This window comes from Zingiber officinale, chromosome 8B (assembly GCF_018446385.1).
Source record: "Zingiber officinale cultivar Zhangliang chromosome 8B, Zo_v1.1, whole genome shotgun sequence".
Classification (NCBI taxonomy): domain Eukaryota; kingdom Viridiplantae; phylum Streptophyta; class Magnoliopsida; order Zingiberales; family Zingiberaceae; genus Zingiber; species Zingiber officinale.
In genome coordinates this window covers 9,910,517-9,937,260 of record NC_056001.1, presented here as the reverse complement: position 1 = coordinate 9,937,260, position 26,744 = coordinate 9,910,517, and the positions used below count along the sequence as shown (strand labels likewise).

At 40.1% G+C, this 26,744-nt stretch overlaps 2 protein-coding genes across 2 annotated transcripts; both read left to right on the top strand.

Moving 5' to 3' along the window:
• Positions 1–741: 741 nt before the first annotated feature.
• LOC122017916 (endochitinase-like) lies at positions 742–1,888 on the top strand. The gene is made up of 3 exons (XM_042575636.1): positions 742–1,019; positions 1,150–1,303; positions 1,392–1,888. Exons 1-3 carry the CDS (start codon positions 749–751, stop codon positions 1,762–1,764), a joined length of 798 nt encoding a protein of 265 aa, XP_042431570.1. The 5' UTR covers positions 742–748; the 3' UTR covers positions 1,765–1,888.
• A 22,543-nt stretch (positions 1,889–24,431) lies between these two features.
• On the top strand, positions 24,432–25,668 carry LOC122017521 (endochitinase-like). The gene is made up of 3 exons (XM_042575160.1): positions 24,432–24,857; positions 24,949–25,102; positions 25,170–25,668. Exons 1-3 carry the CDS (start codon positions 24,458–24,460, stop codon positions 25,540–25,542), a joined length of 927 nt encoding a protein of 308 aa, XP_042431094.1. The 5' UTR covers positions 24,432–24,457; the 3' UTR covers positions 25,543–25,668.
• The last annotated feature ends 1,076 nt before the right edge of the window (positions 25,669–26,744 follow it).

Genomic DNA, 26,744 nt, shown 5'->3' with positions numbered 1-26,744 from the left:
TGATCATTACATTAGAGATGTCATGCGTTCTCCGTTTAAAAATATCTCTTCTATTATTATATTACTATTAAAGGATATTTTTATCCTCAGAACATAATGTAGATAATAAACCTACATCTCTGATATAATAATCTCATAAATTGATATAATATAATGGTCAAGGTAAATTCTAAATATTGATGATCTAAGATTTAGATAACATGCACATAACGGCTATGTAACAGATTAAAAGAAGTTTTTTTCTTTTCTTCCTACTCGAACACAAAAATGATAGAAATTTTTTTCATTAGGTAAACCAGTATGTTAAACTTTTAAACATCAAATTAATTTTTTATTATATAAATTAAAAAATGACTATCTTTAATTTCTCCTGGTATTTTTAAATGAAATTTTTTTCACTTTAAATGGTTTAGATTTATTTTTAAAATTAAATATATTTTTTAAAAATAATAAATTCAGAATTAAATAGATATTAAATTTATAAAAAATAATTTTTAATTAAAATTAATATTTTTTAATAATGTTTAAAGATTAAATAATTTATATTTTATTAATTTAAAAAATTATTATCAAAACTTAACCATATAATTTTGCTAGCAATTTTACTTCTCAAAAATTACAAATAATATTTTTTAAAAAAAAAAAAATTTGCCTAGGCCTCTGGAAGAGTTGAGACTGGCCCTTCGTGTTCCTCCTTGGCTCTATTTAAGCACCACCTCCATCCCTACTCTCTTCACAATCCAAACCCATGACGACCAGGTTCTTAGCGATCGTCTTCGGCCTGGCCGCGCTGCTGCTCGGCTCCTCCGGCGGTGTGGTGGCCATCATCAGCGCCTCCCTGTTCGACCAGATGCTGAAGCATCGCAACGACGCTGCCTGCCCAGCCAGCGGGTTCTACACCTACAACGCCTTCGTGACCGCCGCCAACTCCTTCCCCGGATTCGGAACGACCGGCGACGCCGCCACCCAGAACCGGGAGGTCGCTGCCTTCCTGGCTCAGACTTCTCACGAGACAACTGGTTCGTACTACAATTCCAAACACATCTCATCATTATTATTATTATTATTATTATTATTATTATTTCTTTAAATAAGTAAAACAAAACATAATTAATTCATAATTTCGATTTGTTTTTCATGAACTTTAAGGTGGCTGGCCCAGCGCACCCGACGGCCCATATGCATGGGGCTACTGCTTCATCCGAGAACGAGATCCTCCTTCGGACTACTGCTCCGCCGACGCGCAATGGCCGTGCGCCGCCGGACAGAGTTACTACGGCCGCGGCCCGATCCAACTCACCCAGTAATTATTCCATCTATATTTTAAAAATAATTATAAAAAATGTTTCTAACATAAACGAATAAAGTTAATTAATTTCTTATTCGTGCAGCAATTACAATTACGGCCCAGCTGGGAGTGCCATCGGTTCGAACCTCCTGAGTAATCCGGACTTGGTCGCTACGGACGGAGTTATATCCTTCAAAACGGCCATTTGGTTCTGGATGACACCGCAGGGGAACAAACCCTCGTCCCACGACGTGATCACCGGACGATGGACGCCCTCCGATGCCGATCGAGCGGCTGGAAGACTTCCAGGGTACGGGGTCATCACCAACATCATCAATGGAGGGATCGAGTGCGGCAAAGGTTCGAACGATCAGGTCGCAGATCGGATTGGATTCTACAAGAGATACTGTGACTTGCTGGGGTTGAACTATGGCGATAATTTGGACTGCTACAACCAAAGACCGTTTAACGCTTAGTTTAATAAGAAATGATGATATATCATAATGAATAAATCGGTTGCTTCGATATATATGCTGTAATGACACTAGCTAGCTACTGTTCTAATAAAGACTTAATAAAGTTGACCGAGATGTTTGAAAAGCTACACTTTTTAAAATTATCAGATTTATTTTTACCCAGTGAAAAAAAAAGGATTCCTATTGAAATCCTAACATGGCAACGGCACTGTCTGCCCTTTTGACTAACTTTTCATGCAATGAGGCATATTGATTTCCATTCACTTTAAGAGGGTTCGATACTTTGCATATCAACGTTGCGCATTCACTTTAGAAGTAATCTGGACATCTAGAACTCCACTCAATCGGTCACGATGGATGCACACCTGGATCTATAAAGTATTAAATCTCTCACTTTTAGAAATTAGTCATCAAGCAAATCCAAAAAAATCAAAGCCCCGCCTCTTTCTTTTCATCAAGACTTTTTTTTTAAAAAAAAATAATAATAATAACTTAACATAGGTACAAAATTCATCCTAAATGTAAAGTATATCTGAGATCAAGGTTAAGAAAAAAAGAATAATTCTTAATTTCCTCAATCTCTAGTTTGAATTCTTCTGCGAAAAAGGTCTTCTATAATATGGAGTCCATCTTGCTTGATAGGCCCAACTTGCACACCTCAATCGCCAGCTATGTCTCCCACCTCGCCGTCCTCGTCCTCATAGTCTCTAAGTCCACTATGCATGAGCCCATGTCCATGTCTGTTACCCTCCTCACTGCAGCCTACTTTGGCCTGATGACCTTATCGTAGATTCTCTCCTACCGATTGGTTGGCCACTCGCTACTATCATCGCATACCTCCAGGTGATTATGTTGCACCACTCTATCCATATCCACCCCTTCGAGCCCTGCCACCACCTGTTGGATCGAGAAGCGCTAAAAGGGGGGGGTGAATAACGCTCGTGACTTTCACTATTTTCGAATTCGTAAATCGTACGAGTTTAAGCAGCGGAATAAAGAAAAGGGAACAAAAACAATACACAAGGACACGAGGAGTTACTTGATTCGGAGTCTGTGGCGACTCCTACTCCAAGGCCTGCGATTATTGATCGCTTCCGATCGGCAACAACTATAAGCTCGAAGCAATAGTACAGATTAAGATTTATAATGAGTGCGAGAATGTAAATTATACCGAACGACAGATTCTAAAACAGCGGAGCTCCGGGTCGTCGGAAGGTTGCTGCAGTACTTTGGGATGAACTTGTTAGCAGTTGAACGCAGAAGGATCGCCTGTGAATTCTTCAATTTAGTGTTGCTCGAACCCTCCTTATAAACAGTGATGGAGGCGCCTCCAAGCATGTCCGAGGCGCCTCCAGGCCGCCGAGTCGCACGCGTGGATCAGCTCTGATCTGGTCGCACCTTATCCCATTGAAGGCGCCTCCAAGCTACTCCAAGGCGCCTCCAACGCCTGGTCCAAGGCGCCTCCAGCTTCCTCCGAGGCGCCTCCAGCTTCTCTGGACAGCTGGCTTCGGCTAGCACCTGAGGCGCCTCCAAGCCCCATGGAGGCACCTCGGACACTGTTCATCCGAGGCTAAGTGTGTTTCTTTGTTCCTGCAAAATGTGTTAGTCCCAAGCACAAACCCTGCAAAACAAAGTTAGCACAGAAACAATATGATAGATATAATTGACAGTCATCGGACTGTCCGGGTCTGACTTCGAATTTTCAACCGGAAATCCTTGGTCGACCCGACGCCTACTGTTCCCTCTACGGGGAACGCGTCCTCACCTACTCCACTCAAGAGATTTACCTGTTGCCAGTGCGATCCTCCAGATTGACTGGACTTTTGCTCAGCGTTCGAAACTTCCGGACTTTCTGCTGGACTCCCGCTCCCCGGCCCGTCCAGTCTTTCACCTGGTTTGCTACACCAGGACTTTCCACCTAGGGTTACCCCCTAGGACTTTTGCTTGAAGCTCTCGACCCGCCAAGACTTTCCGCATAGGGTTACCACCCCCTATGACTTAGGGTTACCACCGCCTAGGGTTTTCCACTTACCTAACCGCAGCTGAGACTTTCCTGAAACACTCAATTAAGTACCTTAGATCACAAAACAACTTAACTTTGAATTCCTTTGCCATTATCAAAACAACGGTCGATCGTTGGATGCTTCCCGTACCAACAATCTCCTCCTTTACGATTATAGCAACTGAAATTTAAAGCTAAGTAAAATAGATGCATAAAGTTTAAGTAAGCAAGCTTGAATGTCAGCATGGTTAAGCTAAAACTTAAACTTTGTTAGGCTCCCCTTTAATAAAGGCTTTTTCTTTAAAAATTTTTCTTTATAAATTTTTCTTTTGAATTTTCCTACTCTTCCCCTTTGCCATTTATCAAAAAATAAGCACGTTTGAAAGAATCTTAACTTTTCACGAAGATTTTAGGAAAAAGATAAGAGAAAAAAAGACTAAGTAAGGATTCTTTAAGTTTACTTTGTATTAAAGGCAACATTTCTTATAAATCGGATTCATTAAGTAAAATAGTTTGAGCTCGAAATTGGTTTTCTAAAACTTTATCAATTAATTTTGCTAGAGAAAGATTTTTCTTTGTAACATAGTAAAAACTATAGTTTCAAACATTTTCTTTTAAAAATTTCTTAGAACACTTAGCTTTTTATAATTCATTATAAAAGTCTTAGCTAAGTGAAATCAAAGTTTAAAGATCAATTTTTCTTTCAACTAAGTTTAAAAAGCTAATAAAAAGTTGACTTTGAAATATAACTTTAGCTAATTTTGAAGCCTAGTTGAATTATTTAAAAAACATGTTTTAGAATTCAAATTTTCAACAGTTATTAAGGGAGAGATTTGAAAGACTTAGCTAAATTCGAAAAAAGCTTTGTTGACAATTATTAATTTCAAAAAGACTTTTAAGAACGGCTAAGGCTAAAAAGAACAAAATGATTTTTGAAAGGAAATTTTTTAAAACAATAAGCTAAATTTTGCAAAAACTTAGCTAAATTTGAAGGGAGTTTTCTTTTAGACGAATAGTTAATTTAAAACTTTTGAAGGCAAAAGAGGAGCTTAAAGCCTTAATATCTAAGCATGAGTTGAGTTAGATTGACTGTAACTTAGCTAATTTCTTTACGTAAGGTATCAAAGCCCTAATGTTCAAGCCTGAGTTGAGTTAGATTGACTGTAACTTAGCTAATTTCTTTACGTAAGGTATCAGAGCCCTAATGTTCAAGCCTGAGTGAACTAAAAAAATTTAACAGTCAAGCACTTAGATTCGCGACCACATGTCTAACCATTTAGCTACTGGCTGATTACCTAGAGGGCAACAACTTTCACTTGGTTAGTCAAGTTAAGTCAATAGATCCAGTTAGATTTTACTAGGGCTGGATGACTTGACTTGATTACTGTTAATTAGGTGTTTAATGCCCAGACTCATATTGATGCACAGACATAAGCATTCTTGAGTCCAGGCTGTGCCCTATGTATCTCACACCATTCTATGTTTTTCAAGCACAATCAAGGTACACCTAGGTGTTTGTGAGATGCTCTGGCTGAATTCTAGGGGAACATGATTTCTAAGGTAGAGCCTAGGCTAAGTCCAAATTTGAAAATCTAGAAAAATCAGAATTTTGAAAACAAAATTTTCCTAGAATTTTAAAACATAAGATGATTTTGAAAACAGGTAAAAATGTAGGAAACTGATTTGAAAATCAAAAACTATTCTACCCAACACATTCCTATTTGTCTTCTAAAAGTAGGATTTAACCAAAAAGAAACTAATAAGCATAAATAAGTAGAGTTCAACTAAGCACCAGTACAGTCAAACTAGACAGTATAGGTCTCTATCCAAGATACATCAAATAATAGCGTCATAAAGCAGGATCATCGAAAGCAGGATCATCAGCTGGAGGGTCGTCAGCTGGAGGTGGTGCAGGGGGCTGCTCGGGTGCAGGCTGAGGCTGTCCCTAGCGACGTATCTCGCCTCGGAGAGAGGCGAACCCTGCAGCTATCTCGGATCGAAGAGATCGGAGGAAGCGATGACTCTCTCGAACAGTGCGTCAAGTCTCAATGAACTGAACCTCAAGCCGGGCAGTCTGTCCTCGACGGAGAGTGACGCCGAAGTCGAAGGTCCGGCTGATGTGGAGTGCCCAGCAGAGGTGGAAGGATTTGCGAAAAACTCCTCTGCTAAGAAGTCGGGTCACTCCTCTCCCTCGCCTAGTGCATCCTCGGCCTCTGCAGCGATAGGAGCTGTGACTGGCGGCGGCCGGCCCTTCCAGGCCAGAATCCCCTCGGTGGTGACCTCTATACCGGCTAATCGAAGACTCTACTTCCCTAACTCATCATATATGGTAAGTGGGATGAGTGTCCCTATGGACGTGTCTATCCTAGATTTGGAGAAAATCTGGGTCAGGATATGACAGTAGGGCATATGGATCACTCCAGATGTGACTGTACTAGATGCATGAATGATGTTATGAAACATATGCAATGCAATGTCTATATCTAGGCGCTGACTAAGAGCGTACAAAAAGAATGAGTGGGATGATCGCATCTTTGAGACGTCTCGAGATGTGATGGGCAAAATGCATGCTGTCAGAACTTTGTACATAACATGGTCCTGAACCTTAAGAAGAGTTGACCTGAACTCAGTCAGGCCAAAGAGTCTCTCCTCCCCAAAAAAATACATATAGATGTTATCTAAGGTGATATGGGAATAGGGATCACCAAATGGTAGATCCCTAACCGGATAGCACAAGAAGGTACATGTGGACTCCCTAAGCTCTAGACTCGTACGAATCAGGGAGGGGGTAAGCTGGATGTCAGTTCCACCCACTCTGGTGGAATATGTAGTATCATCAACCTTTTCAAAGTTGTGATAGAACTAGGCACACAAATCTTGATTTACTGTATTGTTGTAGTCAACCAGTTTCCCTAAGTGATAATAATCTATCATCTTGACAGCAGGGAGACAAAACTGGGAAAAAATGCCCTACCTACATACCTAGGTTTAATGGACTCGAATGTAAACCTAGCAAAATCTACCCTATGCTGCTCCGAGGGGAATCTAGGGTCCGTAGAAGGGGCCCTAGCCGGTGTAGGATCAACAATGCGACGTTTCCTATTTTTTACAATATACCAGAAAAACAGCAAAAACTAGTACGAAATTTATGTAGTAGATGATTAAGGAAGGTTTAGAGTATACCTAGGAGGCATTGCTAGGAGTAGGGGAGGAAGAAGTGGGTTGGAGGCGCCTTGGTTGGGGAGAAATCACACGAGAATCTCGTGCTCGGCTTCGGCAGAAAACGAACAGAAAACTTCTGTTCGCGACGATATTCCGGGTTGAAGGCGCCTTAAATCATGTTTAAGGCGCCTTATTGGGTCTGTTGGAGGCGCCTCGGAGATGATCCGAGGCGCCTTAGGGTAAGTCGGCGGGAATTTTCCTAATTCCTGCCTCTGTATAGGGCGCCTCCCTTGTGTGGGAGGTGCCTCTGAAAGGCGCCACGTGTTATTTATTTATTTATTTTTTAATTTTTTTAAGTATTAAGTTAATTTGTTTTAAAGGTTAGGTTAATTAAGAAAATAAAAAAAAGTTAATTAAAATTTTGAAAAATATTTTGAGTTAATTAAATTTTTGAAAAATATGTTAAGTTAATTAAATTTTTGAAAAATATGTTAAGTTAATTAATTTTTGAAAAATATTTTAAGTTAATTAAATTTTTGAAAAATGTTTTAAGTTAATTAAAATTTTGAAAAATATTTTAAGTTAATTAAATTTTGAAAAATATTTTAAGTTAATTAATTTTTGAAAATTATTTTAAGTTAATTAAATTTTTGAAAAATGTTTTAAGTTAATTAAATTTTTGAAAAATATTTTAAGTTAATTAAATTTTGAAAAATATTTTAAGTTAATTAAATTTTTGAAAAATGTTTTAAGTTAATTAAATTTTTGAAAAATATTTTAAGTTAATTAATTTGAAACATATTAATTTAATTTTAATTACGAATTTAAATTTTAATTCGAATTTCGAATTTGAATCTTGAATTAGAAATAATTTAATTATAATTACGAATTTCGAATTTTAATTCGAATTTCGAATTTAAATCTTAATTTAATTTTAATTACGAATTTTCATTTCGAATTTCGAATTTGAATCTTGAATTAGAACTACTTTAATTATAATTACGAATTTTAATTTGGAATTTCGAATTTTAATTCAAATTTCAAATTTGAACCTTAATTTAATTTTAATTACGAATTTTAACTTCGAATTTCAAATTTTAATTCGAATTTGATTCTAAATTTAATTTTGATTATGAATTTTCATTTCGAATTTGAATTCGAATTTCGAATTTGAATTCGAATTTCGAATTTGAATTTTAAATTTGATTTTCTTTTAATTTCTATTCCTTAGTCATCTCACCCGATCTAAATTTTCAATCAGGTAGTCCTATAATTTTTGTGAGATAAATTAGGTTCAATTTTAGGGTTTGGTTTAACTTTGTGTTAGATTCAGGTTTAGCTTTGGGTTCAACAAGTATACGTTCTTTGGATAAACTTCTGGGCTATGGTGAGTCACAAGGACATCATTAAAGTAACCATGCCTTCAAGGTTTTCCAAATAGTCCTATCCATTGAACTTAGTACAAAACCTTGGTCTAACTAGTTATGATCCATAAAGGGTAGCTTCGGTCGATTCCACTTAGCCAAATGCACCAGGTCAAAGTCATATCTTCCTAGACATGCAATGACTAAGCTTCCCCAACGTACTATCATCCAATACTTCACCAGTACCGTGAGTTAAGTTAAACCTAGCCCATTTTAATCTAACCTTAATTACCCTGCCGGGTAGTCTACTCTTGGTTACCCTTATCGGGTGGATTAAGTTTGGAGGTGCTAGTTATTCTGGAGCATTCCCTTGGATTTTTAAGATTTTGTTTGACTTTGATCTTAATTTGAATTTAATTTAATTTGGATTTTGATTTAATTTGAATTTTAATTTAATTTTATTGTTAATTTAGTTTTATTTTTATTGTTTTTCTTCTAGCTCCCCCTGGATCATAGCCTCGATATGGTCTATCGAGATAATGTATTTGATCATTAGGGACCCAATATTGACCAAGTCCAACTTGATAACCAGGTTGGACTTGGGTACCCATACTTGGACTGATTTATTATTTTGTCTATTTACTAAGGACACGTAGGATCTATATTTTCTTTTAGTTTTATAACCTAACCCAGTTTTGTTGTAAACGGCTCTTTGTGTCTCAAGAATTAAGTCAAGCTTCTTTGAGCCCAAAGAGAACCGTTCTAATGTATTTTTTAAAATCCTTAACCTGAGTTTTCAGACTGGAGTTTTCTTCCTCAAGTTTTTGAACTCGAGTTGAACTTCCAGTCTGAACTGGGTCAGGCAAGGTCTTGGGGTTAGTCACTTCTTTAAGGACTGCTACTTCCTTTAGAAGTGACTTGACCTTTAGGTTTGACTTAGTTAATTTGCGTAGTAAGTAATTAACTAAATTGTTAAGTCGAGGAGCACTTACAGCGGGGTCAGGCTCTTCGGAAATGGATACGGATCCGTGGCTTCGCTCGGACTCGGCTTCTGACTCGCTCTCGCTCTCGGACAGTTCAATCTGGTCCCGGGCCATCAGCGCAAGTAGACTCGTCTGATCGAGTTCATCGTCGGTGTCTTCTTCTGAGGATTCTTCCCAAGTCGCTTTCAGCACCTTCCTTTTTCTCTGCTTCTTTGCATCCTTCTGATTTGGGCAGTTGGCCTTGATGTGCCCTTTTTGGTTGCATCCGTAACAAATCACCTCGAACTTGACTCTTGAGCTGGGTTGACCCTCCTTGGATTGTACTGCTTTCTTTAGGTCTCTCTTGTTGAAGCCCTTCTTCTTCTTGTAGAGTTTCTTTACAAGATTTACTAGTTCGGTTGTCAATTCATCGTCTGAGTCGGGTTCGACTTCCGATTCTAGTTCAATTTTTCGTCGTGATTTCGGTTCGCGTGTTCGACTGGTACCTGCAACCAAAGCAACCCCCTTCTCGGTTGGCTGTGTATTAGTCTGTTTATGCAATTCAAACTCACAAAATAACTCATCTAATTTTATAGAAGATAGATCCTTGGAGACTTTGTAGACATCTACCATTGATGCCCACAATGTACTCCTTGGAAACGAGTTTAGTGCGTACCTTACGATGTCTCGATTCTCGACTTTCTGCCCGATTGAATGGAGGGAGTTGAGAACGTCTTGTATGCGCGCGTGGAGTTGACTTACTGTTTCTCCTTCCTGCATTTTTAGATTATATAGTTTATTGAATAGAATATCTCTTTTACTAACCTTGGTGTCGGAGGTGCCCTCGTGGAGTTCGATCAGCTTCTCCCAAAGCTCTTTTGCGCTGGAGAACGGTCCAACTCTATTGAGCTCCTCCTTGGTCAGTCCGCACTGGAGGGTGCAGGTCGCTCTGGCATTAACTTCCACCTTCTTGATTAGAGTCGGTTCCCATTTTTCGCAGGGTGTCGGCTTGCCGTCTTCGTCGGTTGGCTGTTGTATTCTAGTTTTGATAATCATCCAGGTATCAAACTGGATCTTCAGGTAAGTTTCCATTCGTCCCTTCCAGTACCCGAAGTCTTCTTCGGAGAAGAGCGGGGGACGAACGGTGCTGAAATCCTCTTGTTGGGCCATTTGTTAAATATGCAAAACAAAAAATAGCAGAAATGTCCCAAGACTATGCCTTGGATTAGCAGTGCGGGAAATAAAGCTAAGAAATAACGAACTCGAGTGGTGTTGCACTTGCACCAGCCTCGAGCAAAAACTGATTCGAAAAAAATAATTAGAATATAGTTATTAAGCTAATTCTAATTGACTCCGTAAAACTGAAAATACCACGAAAAAAATTACGTGATTGGTGGTTGCACCAGATCAACGCGACCCCGCTCTGATACCAATTGTTGGATCGAGAAGCACTAGAGGGGGGTGAATAGCGCTCGTGGTTTTCACTATTTTCGAATTCGTAAATCGTACGAGTTTAAGCAGCGGAATAAAGAAAAGGGAACAAAAACAATACACAAGGACACGAGGAGTTACTTGATTCGGAGCCTGTGGCGACTCCTACTCCAAGGCCCGCGATCGTTGATCGCTTCCGGTGGACAACAACTATAAGCTCGAAGCAATTGTACAGATTAAGATTTACAATGAGTGCGAGAATGTAAATTATACCGAACGACATATTCTAAAACAGCGGAGCTCCGAGTCGTCGGAAGGTTGCTGCAGTACTTTGGGATGAACTTGTTAGCAGTTGAACGCAGAAGGATCGCTTGTGAATTCTTCAATTTAGTGCTGCTCGAACCCTCCTTATAAACAGTGATGGAGGCGCCTCCAGGCCGCCGAGTCGCATGCGTGGATCAACTCTGATCTGGTCGCACCTTATCCCATTGAAGGCGCCTCCAAGCTGCTCCAAGGCACCTCCAACGCCTGGTCCAAGACGCCTCCAGCTTCTCTGGACAGCTGGCTTCGGCTAGCACCTGAGCCTCCAAGCCCCATGGAGGCGCCTCAGACACTGTTCATCCGAGGCTAAGTGTGCTTCTTTGTTCCTGCAAAATGTATTAGTCCCAAACACAAACCCTGCAAAACAAAGTTGGCACAGAAACAATATGATAGATATAATTGATAGTCATCGGACTGTCCGGGTCTGACTTCGGATTTCCAACCGGAAACCCTAGGTCGACCCAACGCCTACTGTTCCCTCTATGGGGAGCGCGTCCTCACCTACTCCACTCAGGAGATTTACCTGTTGCCAGTGCGATCCTCCAGATTGACTGGACTTTTGCTCGGCGTTCGAAGCTTCAGGACTTTCTGCTGGACTCCCGCTCCCCGGCCCGTCCAGTCTTTCACTTGGTTCGTGACACCAGGACTTTCCACCTAGGGTTACCCCCTAGGACTTTTGCCTGAAGCTCTCGACTCACCAAGACTTTCCGCATAGGGTTACCACCCCCTAGGGTTTTCCACTTGCTCAACCGTAGCTAGGACTTTCCTGAGACACTCAATTAAGTACCTTAGATTACAAAACAACTTAACTTTGAATTCCTTTGCCATTATCAAAACAACGGTCGATCGTCGGATGCTTCCCGCACCAACACCACCTCCTCTATGCACTGACCGATGTACATTACCTCGCACGGTCGGCACTTCACAGTTCACCCCACTAGAGGTCCCACACTCCCAATGATTCATATGAGCAAAAATTATGCTGAGTTGCCAATCAAAGTCAAGTCAAGGTAAGTAAGAGGTGACCTTAATGGAATCAGATCCAGCTCATATCGGATTCGAGTTTGATCATGCCTACTTAATTAATACATTCATGCCCAGAAATAGAATTTGCCTGGAGACAAGATAGCTACTAAGACTCAATCTCAATTATCAACATCACTCTGGTCTCGGCTCAGGATTTTGACATTTAGTGATATAAATGAACCAAACGTTTGTAAACAAGTTTGGTATTTGGTTTAGTAAGATTTTGTTTATGATTGTTCAATAAATACAAGATCAATTAAATGAACAAGCTTGTACAGCTCGTTAAACTGAACGAATAAGCTTGAACATATGTGTTCAACTCGTTAATGTTCGTGAACAATGTTCATAAATAATGTTCATTAATAAAAGTATGTCAACATGCTAAATAAACAAAGAACATTTCAAAATGAATAAACAAGTTTGTTTTATCAAACTCAATATCCACCTAAATAAGCTTAAAATGTAAAAGTTTCAAACAATCAAACAAGCTTTAATTGAGAGTTCGATAACAACTAAACAAACAAAGTTCAAGACAAGCTTGAACCAAGCTCAAACTCATAAAAAAGAAACCAAGCCAAGTTTGAACAATCATTTTAGCAACTTGGTTCATAGGCTCAGTTTGGCTTGACTCGACTACCTTATCAAACAAACTAGAACACTATAAGCTTGACTCGTTTACAACTCTACTGACATCCTCTCTGTCTCGTCCTCGGGTCCTAGCATCCTCCACGCCTCAGTCATTGACATTATCCCAGCCTCAGCCACCTTCTCTATCTAGGACTTAGCTTCAAACCCCGACATCCTCCACGTTTTAGTCTCAGTAACTAACATCGCCCCTGACTCGACCTTAGTCATCGACATCATCCTAGCCTTAGCTGTCGACACCATCCCAAACTCGGTCTCATCCACCGACTTCGTCTAGGACCCAACCTCAGATCCTGGTATCATCCATGCCTCAGCCTTGTTGGGATATTCTCGATGTTGGTGCGTGCTAGAACATATTTTATAAACATGAGTAGTGAAAATAAAATAATAATAATTTCTAATTATTACATCACACACACCACACGGATACAAAGATACAACCTGTCAAACATGATCGCTTAATTAAACTTTTATGAAAAGTTAATTTACGCTAGGTATACCTTACGAATGACCTGTAACGAGAAGGGGATCAACCGTAATGACGTTGTCGAGCCTCACCTCTATTCATATCCATGCCGAGCTCCTCAAGACAACTCCTTAAGTACAAGCTTCTCTTTCGGAAGTTACTAGACACGAGCGAAGAAAAGGGATCAAGAAGAAGAAGAAGAGAAGCACACAAGGGAGGGTTTTTCTCCCTTGTGGTGGTCACAGCAACAAGAGGGTGTTGGCGGCGGGAGAGACATGACACGTCGAACGTATGACATAAATGATGACATGACACATCACATGCATGGAATAACATGACTGAGTGTGTAGGACATTTAGAAGTAATCCGGACATCTAGAATTGTACTCAATCGATCACGATGGATGCACACCGTGGGTGTATAGAGTATCAAATCTCTCACTTTTAGAAATTGGTCACCAAGCAAATCCAAAAAGATCAAAGCCCTGCCTCTTTCTTTTCATCAACGCTTTTTTTTTAAAAAATAATAATAATAAAAACTTAGCATATGTACAAAATCCATCCTAAATGCAAAGTATATCTAAGATCAAGGGGTAAGTAAAAAAGAATGCGTCTTAATTTCCTCAATCTCTAGTTTGAATTCTTCTTCCAAAAAGGTCTTCTATGATATGGAATTCATTTTGCTTGATAGGCCCAACTTGCACACCTCAATCACCAACTACGCCTCCCACCCTATCGTCCTCCTCATAGTCTCTAAGTCCACTACGTATGAGCCCATGTCCATGTCTGCTACCCTCCTCCTCACTGCAGCCTACTTTGGCCCGACGATTGTTTGCCCACCCGGTACTACCGTTGCATACCTCCAGGTTATTGAAATTGCGCCACTCCATCCATCTCCACACTTGATCGAGCCCCGCCACCACCTCCTCTGTGCACTAACCGATGCACATTGCCTCGCAAGATAGGCACTTCACAGTTCACCCAGCATAGAGGTCCCGCGTTCTCCATTGACACTGATATGGTAGAATTTTGGAGCCCCAACATAACTCATATGGGAAAAAATCATGTTGAGCTGTCAATCAAAGTCAAGTCAAGGTAAGTCTGTGACCTTAAGGGAATCAGACCCATCCCATATGGGATTTGAGTTTGATCATGCCTACTTAATTAGTACATTCATCCCTAGAATTAGAATTTACCTGGAGACAAGACAGCTACTAAGACTCGGTCTTAGTTATCAACATCGCTTCGGTCTCGGCTCCGGACTTTGATATTTAGGGATGTAAATAAACCAAACGTTCATAAACAAGTTTGATATTTGGCTTAGTAAGATTTTGTTTACGTTTTTTCAATAAACACAAGATCAATTAAATGAACAAGCTTGTACAACTCGTTAAACTAAACAAATAAGCTTAAACATATGTGTTCAACTCGTTAATGTTCGTGAACAACGTTCATAAATAATATTCATCAATAAAACTCTTTCAACATGATAAATAAATAAAGACCATTTCAAAATGAATAAGCAAGTTTGTTTTATCAAATTCAATAACCAACCAAACAAGCTTAAAATGTAAAAATTTCAAATAATCAAACAAGCTTGAATTGAGGGTTTGATAACAACTAAACGAACAAAACTCAAGCCAAGCTTGAACCAAGCTCAAGCTCATAAAAAGAAACTAAGCCAAGTTTGAACTATCATTTCAGCAACTTGGTTTATAAGCTCGGTTTGGCTTGACTCGACTACCTTATTAAACAAGTTTGAACACTATAAGGCTTGGCTCTTTTACAACTCCACTGACATCCTCTTTGTCTCGGCCTCGGGTCCTAGCATCCTCCACGACTCAGGCGTCGACATCGTCCCAGCCTCAGCCACCTACTCTATCTAGGACTCAGCTTCAAACCTCGACATCCTCCACGCCTTAGTCTCAGTCACTAATATCACCCCTGACTCAGCCTTAGTCATCGACATCGTCCTAGCCTTAGCTGTTGACACCATCCCAAACTCAGTCTCATCCACCGACTTCGTCTAGGACCTAACCTCTGATCCCAGCATCATCCATGCCCCAGCCTTGGATCCTGACATCCTCCACACCTCAGTCTTAGTCGTCGACATCGGCCTAGGCTTGGCCTCGGTCACCGACATTGTCCCGACCTCGGCATCAACCATCGACTTCATCTCGGACTCGACCTAAGATCCCAACATCCTCCCCTCTCAACCTCAGTTGGCAACTTCTTTTATTCTTAAGGCTACTCAACATCAACTTCATTTCCTCATTCTCGGATCAGGCCCACACCCTATATGTTGGCTCACTGAAAACGTGTAGGGCACACATGGATAAGGAAGTGGCATAATAGCTTTAATAATAAGACCATTTTTTCCCAAGCGATGCAGACAACAATTGTGAATATTCCAGAATACGTGACACCGGATGAATAGAGAAGCGATTATGTGGTTATTAGATCTGGTCTCCTAGATGTCCTCCCTCAAACACATGATGCCTAGTGGATAGAGAAACAACTAACGGTTGTACAATTTGATCCCCTCATTGGCTCATATGAGGATGATGAAAGAGAACGTAGTGTTTGACATGGAGATGCTCTTCTGACAGCTACATAAATCCTAGAGAAGGCAATTAAGTGCAAGAGGTACTCTCTCTCACACTCTCTTCGGCTGCATTAAATTCTCACACTTTCTTCTTCTTCCTTTGCTAGTTTCATATCTCAAGTAAACCCTAACTCGAGCGTCGGAGTGACCTGCCGGGATCCCTTCCCAGTGTCATTCTAACACTTTGTTGAAGTGTGTTTCAGGTCCTCCTTATCCCCGTCACTTACTATCTCCTGAGAGTGTGCACGTCAACTTGTTCATTGACTGGTGGCTTTACCATCTACGGTATTTGACCAGAATATACACCACTAATATGTCGTAATGTTGTGGTGGGTACTCGTACTGTCGCTTGCTCACCACGTAGAACAGGATGTGTACTTCCTCCCATGTCACATTCTCAACCGCCAGTTGTGCCTGGAATACCAACTCCAAGTTGAGCCGCCGGTAGCCGATGGCATAGAGGTGTGGGATGAGGGAGAGGCAGGAGAAAGCAAACTTTGAGGTGACTTGGTTGCTAGCGTTGAGGCGGTCGTTGAGGCCGCCGTACCAGGAGCCCGTCAAAACCATGTAAGTCCCACACTTGAAGGTTGTGGCAGTCCCAAGTTACCTCTAGGGCGTAGCACAGATGGTGGTCACATGACTTTTTGGCGTAATGGTCGGGGGTCGATTTGTAAGTACCCTGTAGAGGTTTTGATGTAATCAACTAAGTCAAGTTAGATCATGTTGTGATTTGATCCTTGTGTCTTAGTGTGCAGGAACTTGGGAGCATAGGAGGTCGACCAAATGACGGAGCTAGCGAGAAGAACGACATGGGAGAGAGTCAATGAGTTCAATGCATCCAAGGGATGAGGCGTTGCGAAAGAGTGCGCTGGCAGACGAGAAGGTAGCGCATGGCATTTTTGAGGGATGAGAAGCCGGAGCAAAATGTTACTCAAGAAGGTCTGAAAATGAGTTCGAGTGAGCCCTATTCCGGATGACCGAAATCACCCAATTAAGCGGAGCCGGAGTGAGAGCTCGGACGAAAAAGTCAACAAAATTGTTGACTTTGGTTTGGGAGCCTGGACCCCCGGGGATAGCCAGGGCGCCTCGAGCTCGTGCCCTGGTTGAGGTGGTTCAACCCGATTCGGGCGCCCGATCCTGGTCCAAGCACTCGTACCTAGTCTAGGCGTCCAGACCAAAAAACTTATCAAAACGTGAGCTGTCACGATCTGTTGTACCATAGATAAAATTTTATCCACCCCGAGTGCCTGGATCAACACTATAAATATAGCCCTAATTTCAATAGTTAAAGAACAATACTTGTAAATAAATTCTCTTTCTGTTCTACTACTTTTGTGAGCTATCAATGTTGTAAAGAGGCTACTCCGCCTAAAGGAGATTTTAGTAGCTTCATTTGTCAAGGATTATCAATCTTCTGATTACAAACCTAGTAAACTCTCTTGCCTCTGTTTTTAATTTGTGCATTTACTGTTTGTTATTATATAAGGGTTTGCCTAACTTAGTCCGAATATCAAGAAAGGGTATTCGTGTCTTTTCAAGGCTATTCACCCCCTCTAGTCGGCTGCCAGGGAACCAACAATTGGTATCAGAGTGAGGACTTTTCAGAAGGACTAACCACTGATAGAAGCAAAGAAATCAATGGTCGGTCCAACTTCATCCCGATAAAGTTTGAGGGGGAGTTCGCGCACTAAAAACGTCGAATGGAGATATTCCTAAAAATCAACTTTGAAGTTCTTTTAATAATTAAGTACGGTTTTGTAGTTCTCAAAGATCTGCAAGGCATAGAAAAAGAAGAGTACCTCTGGATGAAGGAGCAAAGCGATTTCGTAGCCAACAGTAGAGCGGAATATCACGTATTAGGTGTATTACCGCCTCAAAAAGTAAATCACATCAGAAGCTACACATCGGGAAAAGATCTCTCGGAGAAGCTCCTAGAACTCCATGAAGGAACATCCGAAGCGAAGCTTGCATGATGGGGCATCCTTTGGAGTAAGCTAACGAACATCCGTCTATAAAAAAGTGAGAAGGTAGCCCAACTACACTCGAACATCAAGGAGCTGATCACTGGGTTGGTCAACCTCGGCGAAACGGTAACCAACTGACACTCGGTACGCTATGCACTCAACGCTTTTCCCAGAACTCCAGAATAAACTTCGATTATAGATGCCTACTACATCTCGAATGACCTGAAGGTAAGTACCCTAAAGGAACTTTTTTCTGTTGGTGCATTCGACCTCCAAGGTTTTAATGTCAGACAAATATGTTTAAGTATGCTTAAATATGTTTAAGTATGGAACTTGATCAAGGGAAGTCCTAGTTGCAGGCTAGGCAAGGGGAAAAATCTTGGTATATCGTGGAAGCCAGGTGGATAGGTCTGGAGGATTGATCCCTGGGTAACCGAATACTGAGTCTTGGTGAGTGAAGCCAAGTGGAGAAAATCCTAGGGGGAGGTAACCTTAGGTCCTGGTGAGTGAAACCAGGTTGAGAAAATCCTAGGGGGTGATAACCTTAGGTCATGGTGAGTGAAGCCAGGTTGAGAAAACCCTAGGGGGTGGTAACCTTAGGTAACGAGAAGTCTTGGAGGAGTGAACTCCAAGCAAAGTTGTTCGGATGGTTTCTGGTCGACCGCGCGCGGTCGACCGGACCAGCGGATCTCGGTAAATCTAGGTTTAGGTTTATCATTGTATTCTGTATTACTATTATTGTCGTTGGCTAATGTAGTATTGTAGGAAAAGTCTTAGTGGATCGGGCGATTAGACACTAAGTAGGAAAAGTCCAAACATGTCTGGAGGACCATGTTTGGCAGGTAAGTTGAGGTAAACAACTGGAGGAGCGACAGTGAGGTCGGGTTCCTGAAAGAATCAACCTAAGGTCGCTGATCCAACTGAAGAAACTGGGAAGGTTTCCAACTTGAGATCAAGACAGTTCTACTGTCTTTTATACTACTCATGCATTATAATATTACTGTGCTAATCTATGCTTTGCAGGATTATTATCTAACACTATTTTGCAGGTTCGACCCGATCGGTCGACCGAACAGGAGAATTGGTCGACCGAACCAGGTCAACTAAAAGCAGGTATCAGTTCAGACCAAAACAGAGTACAGTCCGGTCAAAGCTTGATCGGTCGACCGAACCAGAGGATCAGTCGACCGAACCAGAGGATCGGTCGACCGAATCATGATGAGTCAGCACAGCCAGCTTATCAGCATCGATCAGAAGCAAAAGGAAACAGAGCTGTTCGGTCGACCAAACCAGGGGATCACGGCAAATCTCGACGCAGTAAACGTAGATCACGGCAAATCTCGACGAACAGGGAAGGAGCCTGTTCGGTCGATTGAAAAATGGGATCGGTCGACCGAACCTTTAATGAGCAATTAATCCAGAAGATCGAGCCAGCGTCAGACTCCAGCTAGGAAGGAAGGGAGCTGGTTCGGTCGACCGAACAGAGGGATCGGTCGACCGAACGTCCAGTACACCTATAAAAGGAGGCTCAAAGTCTGCGGCTATACAACTCTTCTGATCATCTAAAAAGCTCTTCTTCGCGTATAGATTGTGCTACACATCTTCAATAGCTCAGCAAGTCACTCCGTCCGGAAGTACCGACCAAGCTACATCCTACGCATACGATTGTCGGTATATTTATTTTCATATTGCACTTAAATTAAAATAAGATAGTAGGAGTGTTACTATCTTATTTCATTGTACTTGTACGATCTGCTTCTTTCCAAAGATTTCAGAAAGAAGGGTTTTAGTGCATTGCCCATTGGTGCGGTCGAGGACCGCGGGCCTTCGAGTAGGAGTCGAGCTAGGCTCCGAACGAAGTAAACAGACTTGTCTATTCTTTTACTTTCCGCTGTGCACGATTATGATTTAAAAGTAAAAGAAAGGTTTTAAAAGAAGTGATATTCCCCCCCCCCCCCCCCCCTATTGCTCACATCCGATCTATCATTTTCGACTTTGGAATTACATAAAACTCGATGTACAAGTACAACAAAGAGAGTCAAGCCAAAATCTAGTACTAAAAGCCACCAAAAAAGATGAACTCGAGTTAGACTCAGATCTGGAAGGAGACCAAGAAGCTTATATGGTAAAGAAATTTTTTTTTTAAATATAACAAATTTAAATAAATGTAGAATAGAAAAAATTCAAGAAATAAAAGAAATGTTTGATGCTATCAGTGTCAAATACTATTAGTGTCAAATAAATAAAACATAAAGGAGGACTGTCCAAAACTTAAAAAGGAAAAAGACAAAGGGCTCAAGCAAAACAAGCACAAGAATCTCAAGGTCACGTGGGACGAAAGCTCATCATCTGTGTTAGAAATAAAAGCATACGCCGAACTAGCACTAATGGCTAGTCACGAAGAACCAAGCACCTCAGAAGCCAACATCGATGAAGAGGGAGCTACTTTAGACAAATACAGGGAAGCAGGGGGAGAATCAAGCTTCATATCCGATATGGTAAGTGAGGTATGCCTCTTATCTCTTGATCAACTATATTATATTATTAAATCAATGTCTAAATTAATGTGTAAATTAAAAGCTAAAAAGGAAAATTTAAAAAGGAGAATTTAGAGATAAAGAGAATCTTGCCAACATATTGCTTAATAGAGAATCTTGAAAATTTAAAAATTAAAAATGCTAATTTAAAGAATTTAGCATGCTCAAATTTTAGACATTCTGAAGGATTAAATTGATATTATAGATTTCACAAGGGGTAAATCAGAAAAATAACAAAAACATACATTCCTAGAAAATACTTGATTAATCCAATGGAAAAAAACCTATATTGGGTTCCAAAGTCATGCTTAGTTTATGATCTTGTCGGAATGAGGGAAGCTGGAAAGCTGGGGATTGGACGACTACTGACGGGATGAAGACCTCAATCTTACAAAACAAAATCAAATCAAGGAAGGGATCCCTGACATTGGCTCTCCGACGCTCAAGTCAGAATCAGGAAGAGAGAATGAGTAATCAAGAAATAGATAGATCTTGCCTTTCCTTATACATGACGTACCCTTTTATACCTTTCTTTGTGATCGTTCATCTGTTCCTATTTAATGATATTAATTGCCAAAGGAAAACTTCTTTGTCTTAACTTCCATGCATTAATGATAGATGAAATGTTCTTCTTTATCTTGACTTCTTCACATTTAATGATAGATGGAGTGTTCTATTTTGTTTCCTCGTCTTCTCCTGTGTAATGTCATTCATTGCGCCGGACAGGCGGTCCGAGCGGCTCGTTTTCCCGCTGACCGAAACAACCACCTATGGGTTTGTCCATTTGTCCGACCGACCCATGATGTCCATTCGGCTGATGGGCCCATGATGTTCATTCGGTTGATGGGCCCATGATGTCCATTCATCTGACCTGCCAGATGATCTGCTCGACCACTCCTTTGCCGACCGGGCTAACCAGACAGACACATTTGGCCGAGACTCTTTCCGTAAGTCCTGGCGTTGGCTGCCTTGACTTTGACCAACACCGTGTCAACTGTCCCGTGACGGGTGGACTCTCCCTTAAAGCCACATCAACTTAATTAGTACAAATTTCTAATTTTAATTTAATTTTAATATTTACCTTTTAATTAATTACCTAATGTGCTAAAATAAATTTATGTACAATTTCTCTTATAAATTAATTAGGTATTATTTATTTTTTTTAAAAAAAAAAGAGGATTCCTTTTTCTATATATAGATTTTTTTTTATTATTGAATTATTTTTTATGATTTGTTTTCAAATATTATATTTTTTAATTTAAAAATATTTTACAGAGTTATTTTTATTTTTATAAAATTTATTTTTTTTGTAAAAACTTATAATATTCTCTGTCTAATAAAATATTTTCAAAAAATTTTTAACTAATGTTTAATTTTGTATGAATTATTTTCTAAATACTAATTTTTAATATTCAAAATTTTTTAACACTCAATATTTGAAAAATTGCTGCTTAGATAGATCTTATTTTTTCATGAAAATTTTATTACTACTTTAGATATATCTGCTTAACCTTTATGAAAATTCTCAGAATTTTTCAACAAATAAAATAATTTTTAAAATTATTCTTGTTAAAAATTTTAATAAAAAAATCAGAATTCCTAGAATAAATTTTATTTTTAAAAAACAAAAGTGTTAGTCACTGTTCGAGTATTCCTTAGACTTTAATTTCAATTTAATTTAGCAAAACTTTTATTTTTAATGTGATCAAAGAGGGAGAGTTAGAAGCTAAGTTTAACAGGAGGTACATTTTTTTTCAAATTTACATATCTAATGTTTTAAAACTTGTATATTTATTTTGTCATGTTTTACCCTAACTTAACTTGGGTTGATCCACATTAAAAAGGGAGAGATTGTAAGTATCACGTAGAGGTTTTGATGTGATCAACCAAGTCAAGTTAGGTACTATTGTGGTTTGATCCTTGTGTCTAAGTGTTTAGGAATTTAGGAGCACAGGAGGTCGAGCAAAACATACAGCTAGCTAGAAGGACGACATGAGAGAGAGCCGAAGGGCTCGGTGCGTCTGAGGGGCGAGGCGCTGTAGAAGAAAATGTTGGCGAATGAGAAGGAGGTGTGCGACGTTTCTGATGGACGAGAAATCAGAGTGGAAAGTTGTTTGAGAAGGTCAGAAAATGAATTCGGGTGAGCCATATTCCGGATGATCGAAATCACTCAATTGAGCGGAGCTGTAGCAAGAGCCCAGACGAAAAAGTCAACAAAATTGTTGACTTTGGTCCTGGCGCTTTGACCCCCGGGGCTAGCAAGGGCGCCCCTGGCTCGCGCCCTGGTCGAGCTAGTTGTGCCTGGTTTGGGCTCTCGGACCTGATCCAGACACCCGGGCCAGGAAACTTATTGAAAAGTGAGTTGTCCCGATCCGTTGCGCCGTGGATAAAATTTTATCCACTCTAGGAGCCCAAAACTCTTCCAGGCGCCCGGATCAGCGCTATAAATACAACCCTGATTTCAATAGTTAAAGAACAACACTTGTAAACAAATTCTCTTTTTGTTTTACTACTTTGTGAGTTGTCAACGTTGTAAAGAGACTACTCCGCCCAAAGGAGATTTTAGTGAGCTTCATTTGTCTAGAATTAGTAATCTTCTTATTGCAAATCTAGTAAACTCTGTTATTTTTAATTTGTGTATTTACTGTTTATTTTTATACAAGTGTTTGTCTAATTTTGTCCGAAAATCGAGAAACGATATTCATGTCTTTTCATGGCTATTAACCCCTCCCCCCCATTTATATTGTTGGGGCCGATACTAGGAGGTCGTTAAGATAACAGATCTACCTTTGAAGGTGGTGGTGGCATCAAGGGCGACAGACCAATTACCGTCGATGTGGGTGCACACGATTCAATCATAGCTGAAATTGCCTTGCTATTCGCCTAGCCTGATCATCCTCAGGCAGCCTTCCACCAGATTAAAGTACTTAAAGTAGTACGTGAAGGATTAAGTCTCTATTAAATAGGGTAATACGGGATTAATAATAACAGTGATTTTATTATTAAGAAATTAAATCTCAATTAAATTAAGTGATCTACATGATGGAAGACGAGATTTTAACTTTTATGTTTTGAATGTAGATTGAATGAGTAGATTCAATAATCTTAGTTCGTTAATATTAATGATTTGTTAACGCTTTATGAATTTGATAATGGAGATGGGCTTGGTATAAAAGGGAGAGGTGAAAATTTATTTGGGCACTTTGAGATTTTAATTCTTCTTCGACTCTTCCCCGTCGAGACTAAAGAAAGAAGTAATGCCTTTAGCAATAGATTCAGGTGAGTCATTCGTTTGCCATTGTATGTGATTTCAGTTTTGCCTAATTTATTGATAATAGTTAGATCCTTTAGATGATGTATCATATGGTTTTGTTTTGAAGCATTGATCACTATGATTTCAATTGGTATTAGAGTTTAGGATTAACTTATCGCCGTGTTTGAATATGTAAATTCCGGTTTGGACCCTAGCAGAGCTTGAATTATAAATTGGGATCGCTTCATTAAATCTCAATTAAAATCTGGCCAGTGATTTCCTTTTAACATACAACTCAAATTGAGAGATGACGAGTATAATTTTTTCAGGCAATTTGAATTACAAAAATTTCTTCAAATATATTAATTCTTGAATTAGCATTTATCTATTCGTATCCATAAATTAAACCTATGTACGAATTCATGTCATCGTCCAATCAACAAAAATTATTTAATTAATTGGTTATTCAGAAATTAGACGTAAGCGCCACAAAAGTCTTCATGTATATCTGAGTCCGTTTCTCAGTCCATCTGTCAGTCAATTGACCAGGACACGCGCCTAATTCGTATATGTTTTCTCAGCATACCTGGAGCAGCCCATGTTCAAGCTCGACGAGCCACCATACAAATTCCACACGAAATCCGCAAACTGTGGGCTTTTCTTCCACTGGAAGTAACAGATTGTGTGTTTTTCCACGGGTTCCCCCTTCTTTTTATTGAACAAAAAATCTGCCAGTCTAATTTTGATCTTAAGACACATGCAAGTTAGTTCGGGTGAACTAACAAGAAGGATCAAAGCAACTTCTGAGCATGCATGCGTGTTCCTCTTTGGCTCCTTGTGGACTTTAAGAGCTTGATTTTATCATTTCAGACGCGGCAACTGACTCGACGCTAACACGTTGCACTCTATTTAAGCACCACCTCCATCCCTCCTCTTTTCATAATCCAGACCCGGCCATGACGACCTGGTTCTTAGCGATCGTCTTCGGCCTGGCCGCGCTGCTGCTCGGCGCCTCCGGTGAGCAATGCGGGCGGCAGGCCGGTGGAGCTGCGTGCCCCGCCGGGCTCTGCTGCAGCAAATTTGGCTGGTGCGGCGACACGCAGGAGTACTGCGGCCCCGATAATTGCCAGAGCCAATGCCCCACTACCCCTAGCGGCGGCATCATCAGCGCCTCCCTGTTCGACCAGATGCTGAAGCATCGCAACGACGCCGCCTGCCCAGGCAGAGGGTTCTACACCTACGACGCCTTCGTGACCGCAGCCAACTCCTTCCCCGGATTCGGAACGACCGGCGACGCCGCCACCCGGAACCGGGAGGTCGCTGCCTTCCTGGCTCAGACTTCTCACGAGACAACTGGTTCGTACTACAATTCCAATTCTTTAAATTAAACAAGTAAAAAAATATATAATTAATTAATAATTTCTATTTGTTTTTCATGAACTTTCAGGTGGCTGGCCCAGCGCACCGGACGGCCCATATGCATGGGGCTACTGCTTCGTCCGAGAACGAGACCCTCCTTCCGACTACTGCTCCGCCGACGCGCAATGGCCGTGCGCCGCCGGACAGAGTTACTACGGCCGCGGCCCGATTCAACTCTCCCAGTAATTATTCCGTCTCAAAAATTTCTAAAAAAAACGAATAAAGCTAATTAATTTCTTATTCGTGCAGCAATTACAATTACGGCCCAGCCGGGAGAGCCATCGGTTCGAACCTCCTGAGTAACCCGGACTTGGTCGCCACGGACCGAGTTATCTCCTTCAAAACGGCCATTTGGTTCTGGATGACCGCGCAGGGGAACAAACCCTCGTCCCACGACGTGATCACCGGACGATGGACGCCCTCCGCTGCCGATCGAGCGGCTGGAAGACTTCCAGGGTACGGCGTCATCACCAACATCATCAATGGAGGGATCGAGTGCGGACAAGGTCCGAACGATCAGGTCGCAAACCGGATTGGATTCTACAAGAGATACTGTGACTTGCTGGGGTTGAACTATGGCAATAATTTGGACTGCTACAACCAAAGGCCGTTTAACGCTTAGTTTAATACGAAATGATGATATATCATAATGAATAAATCGGTTGCTTCGATATATATGATGTAATGACACTAGCTAGCGCTAGTGTTACAATAAAGATTAATAAAGTTAACGGAGAAGTTTGGCAAAGCTACACTTTTTTAAAATTAACGAGTTGGGATTGCAAATTATATTCTAAATTCAAATTCAGGGTTAATCCTACTAAATGGTATTATAAATTATATCAGATGTTTTTTACCTATAAAATAAAAAGGATTCCTATTGAAATCCCTGCACAGCAACGCCACTGTCTGCCCTTTTGCCTAACTTTTCAAGTAATGAGGCAATTGATTTCCTTTCACTTGAAGAAACTGGCCATGCACCAAACAAGTCCCACCTATCTAAAAAGATCAAAGCTCCTCTATAATTTTATCAACACAATTTTTTCTTTTTTATTAAAAAATAATAAAAACGTAATATATGTAAAACTTCATCCTAAATGCAATAAAATCGAAAAAAATATATCTTTCCTCAATCTTAAGTTTGAATTCTTCTTCCAAAAACAGGTCTTCTATAATGTGGAGTTCCTCTTGCTTGATAGGCCCGCTCAACTTGCACACCTCAATCAACCGCGGCACCTCCCATCTTGTAATTTTAGAGCCATAATTATAATTATAAATGTCTAATATAATTTATTAAATAAGTCATAAATTAATGTGATAAAATTTAGAATTAAAGAATTTGATTTAAGAACTTAATTGTCATGAATATAATAGTGTGGATATTATATATACAATTTATGATTTACTGAGAAGTTAAATTAGAAATAAGTAAATTTAGATGATTAAAAATATTAGTTATGGTCCTAATTTGCAATATGACGATTTTGTTATGTATCCCATCTACAAAACTCTCTAAATGTTAAGGAAATATCTAAATTGAAGATCATTGTTCAAAATCAACTGTAAACTATGAGTTCTAGTACGCTTTTGCAGTTTTGATTATTATGTTTGTGATTTTTTAAGAATTGAATAGAGTTTAGGATTTTATATTAAAATTTCTCAATCCTTTTTTCTATTGATTGGTTAAATTCTTAAAAAATTATTTTGTTTAATTGGTTCTCATATGACTACTGTTTTATCTTTCCATCAACTCGTTCTTAGCCTGAAATGGGGAAATTCAATTTTGGGATAGGGGAGTTAGAATAGGGTATAATGCAGCCAAAT

Excerpts from the sequence above, each read along its gene's own strand:
- LOC122017916 (XM_042575636.1), top strand. The coding sequence starts at position 749 with ATGACGACCAGGTTCTTAGCGATCGTCTTCGGCCTGGCCGCGCTGCTG. Across the intron at positions 1,020-1,149 it reads GACTTCTCACGAGACAACTG|GTGGCTGGCCCAGCGCACCC; the intron begins GTTCGTACTACA and ends ATGAACTTTAAG. Across the intron at positions 1,304-1,391 it reads GGCCCGATCCAACTCACCCA|CAATTACAATTACGGCCCAG; the intron begins GTAATTATTCCA and ends TTATTCGTGCAG.
- LOC122017521 (XM_042575160.1), top strand. The coding sequence starts at position 24,458 with ATGACGACCTGGTTCTTAGCGATCGTCTTCGGCCTGGCCGCGCTGCTG. Across the intron at positions 24,858-24,948 it reads GACTTCTCACGAGACAACTG|GTGGCTGGCCCAGCGCACCG; the intron begins GTTCGTACTACA and ends ATGAACTTTCAG. Across the intron at positions 25,103-25,169 it reads GGCCCGATTCAACTCTCCCA|CAATTACAATTACGGCCCAG; the intron begins GTAATTATTCCG and ends TTATTCGTGCAG.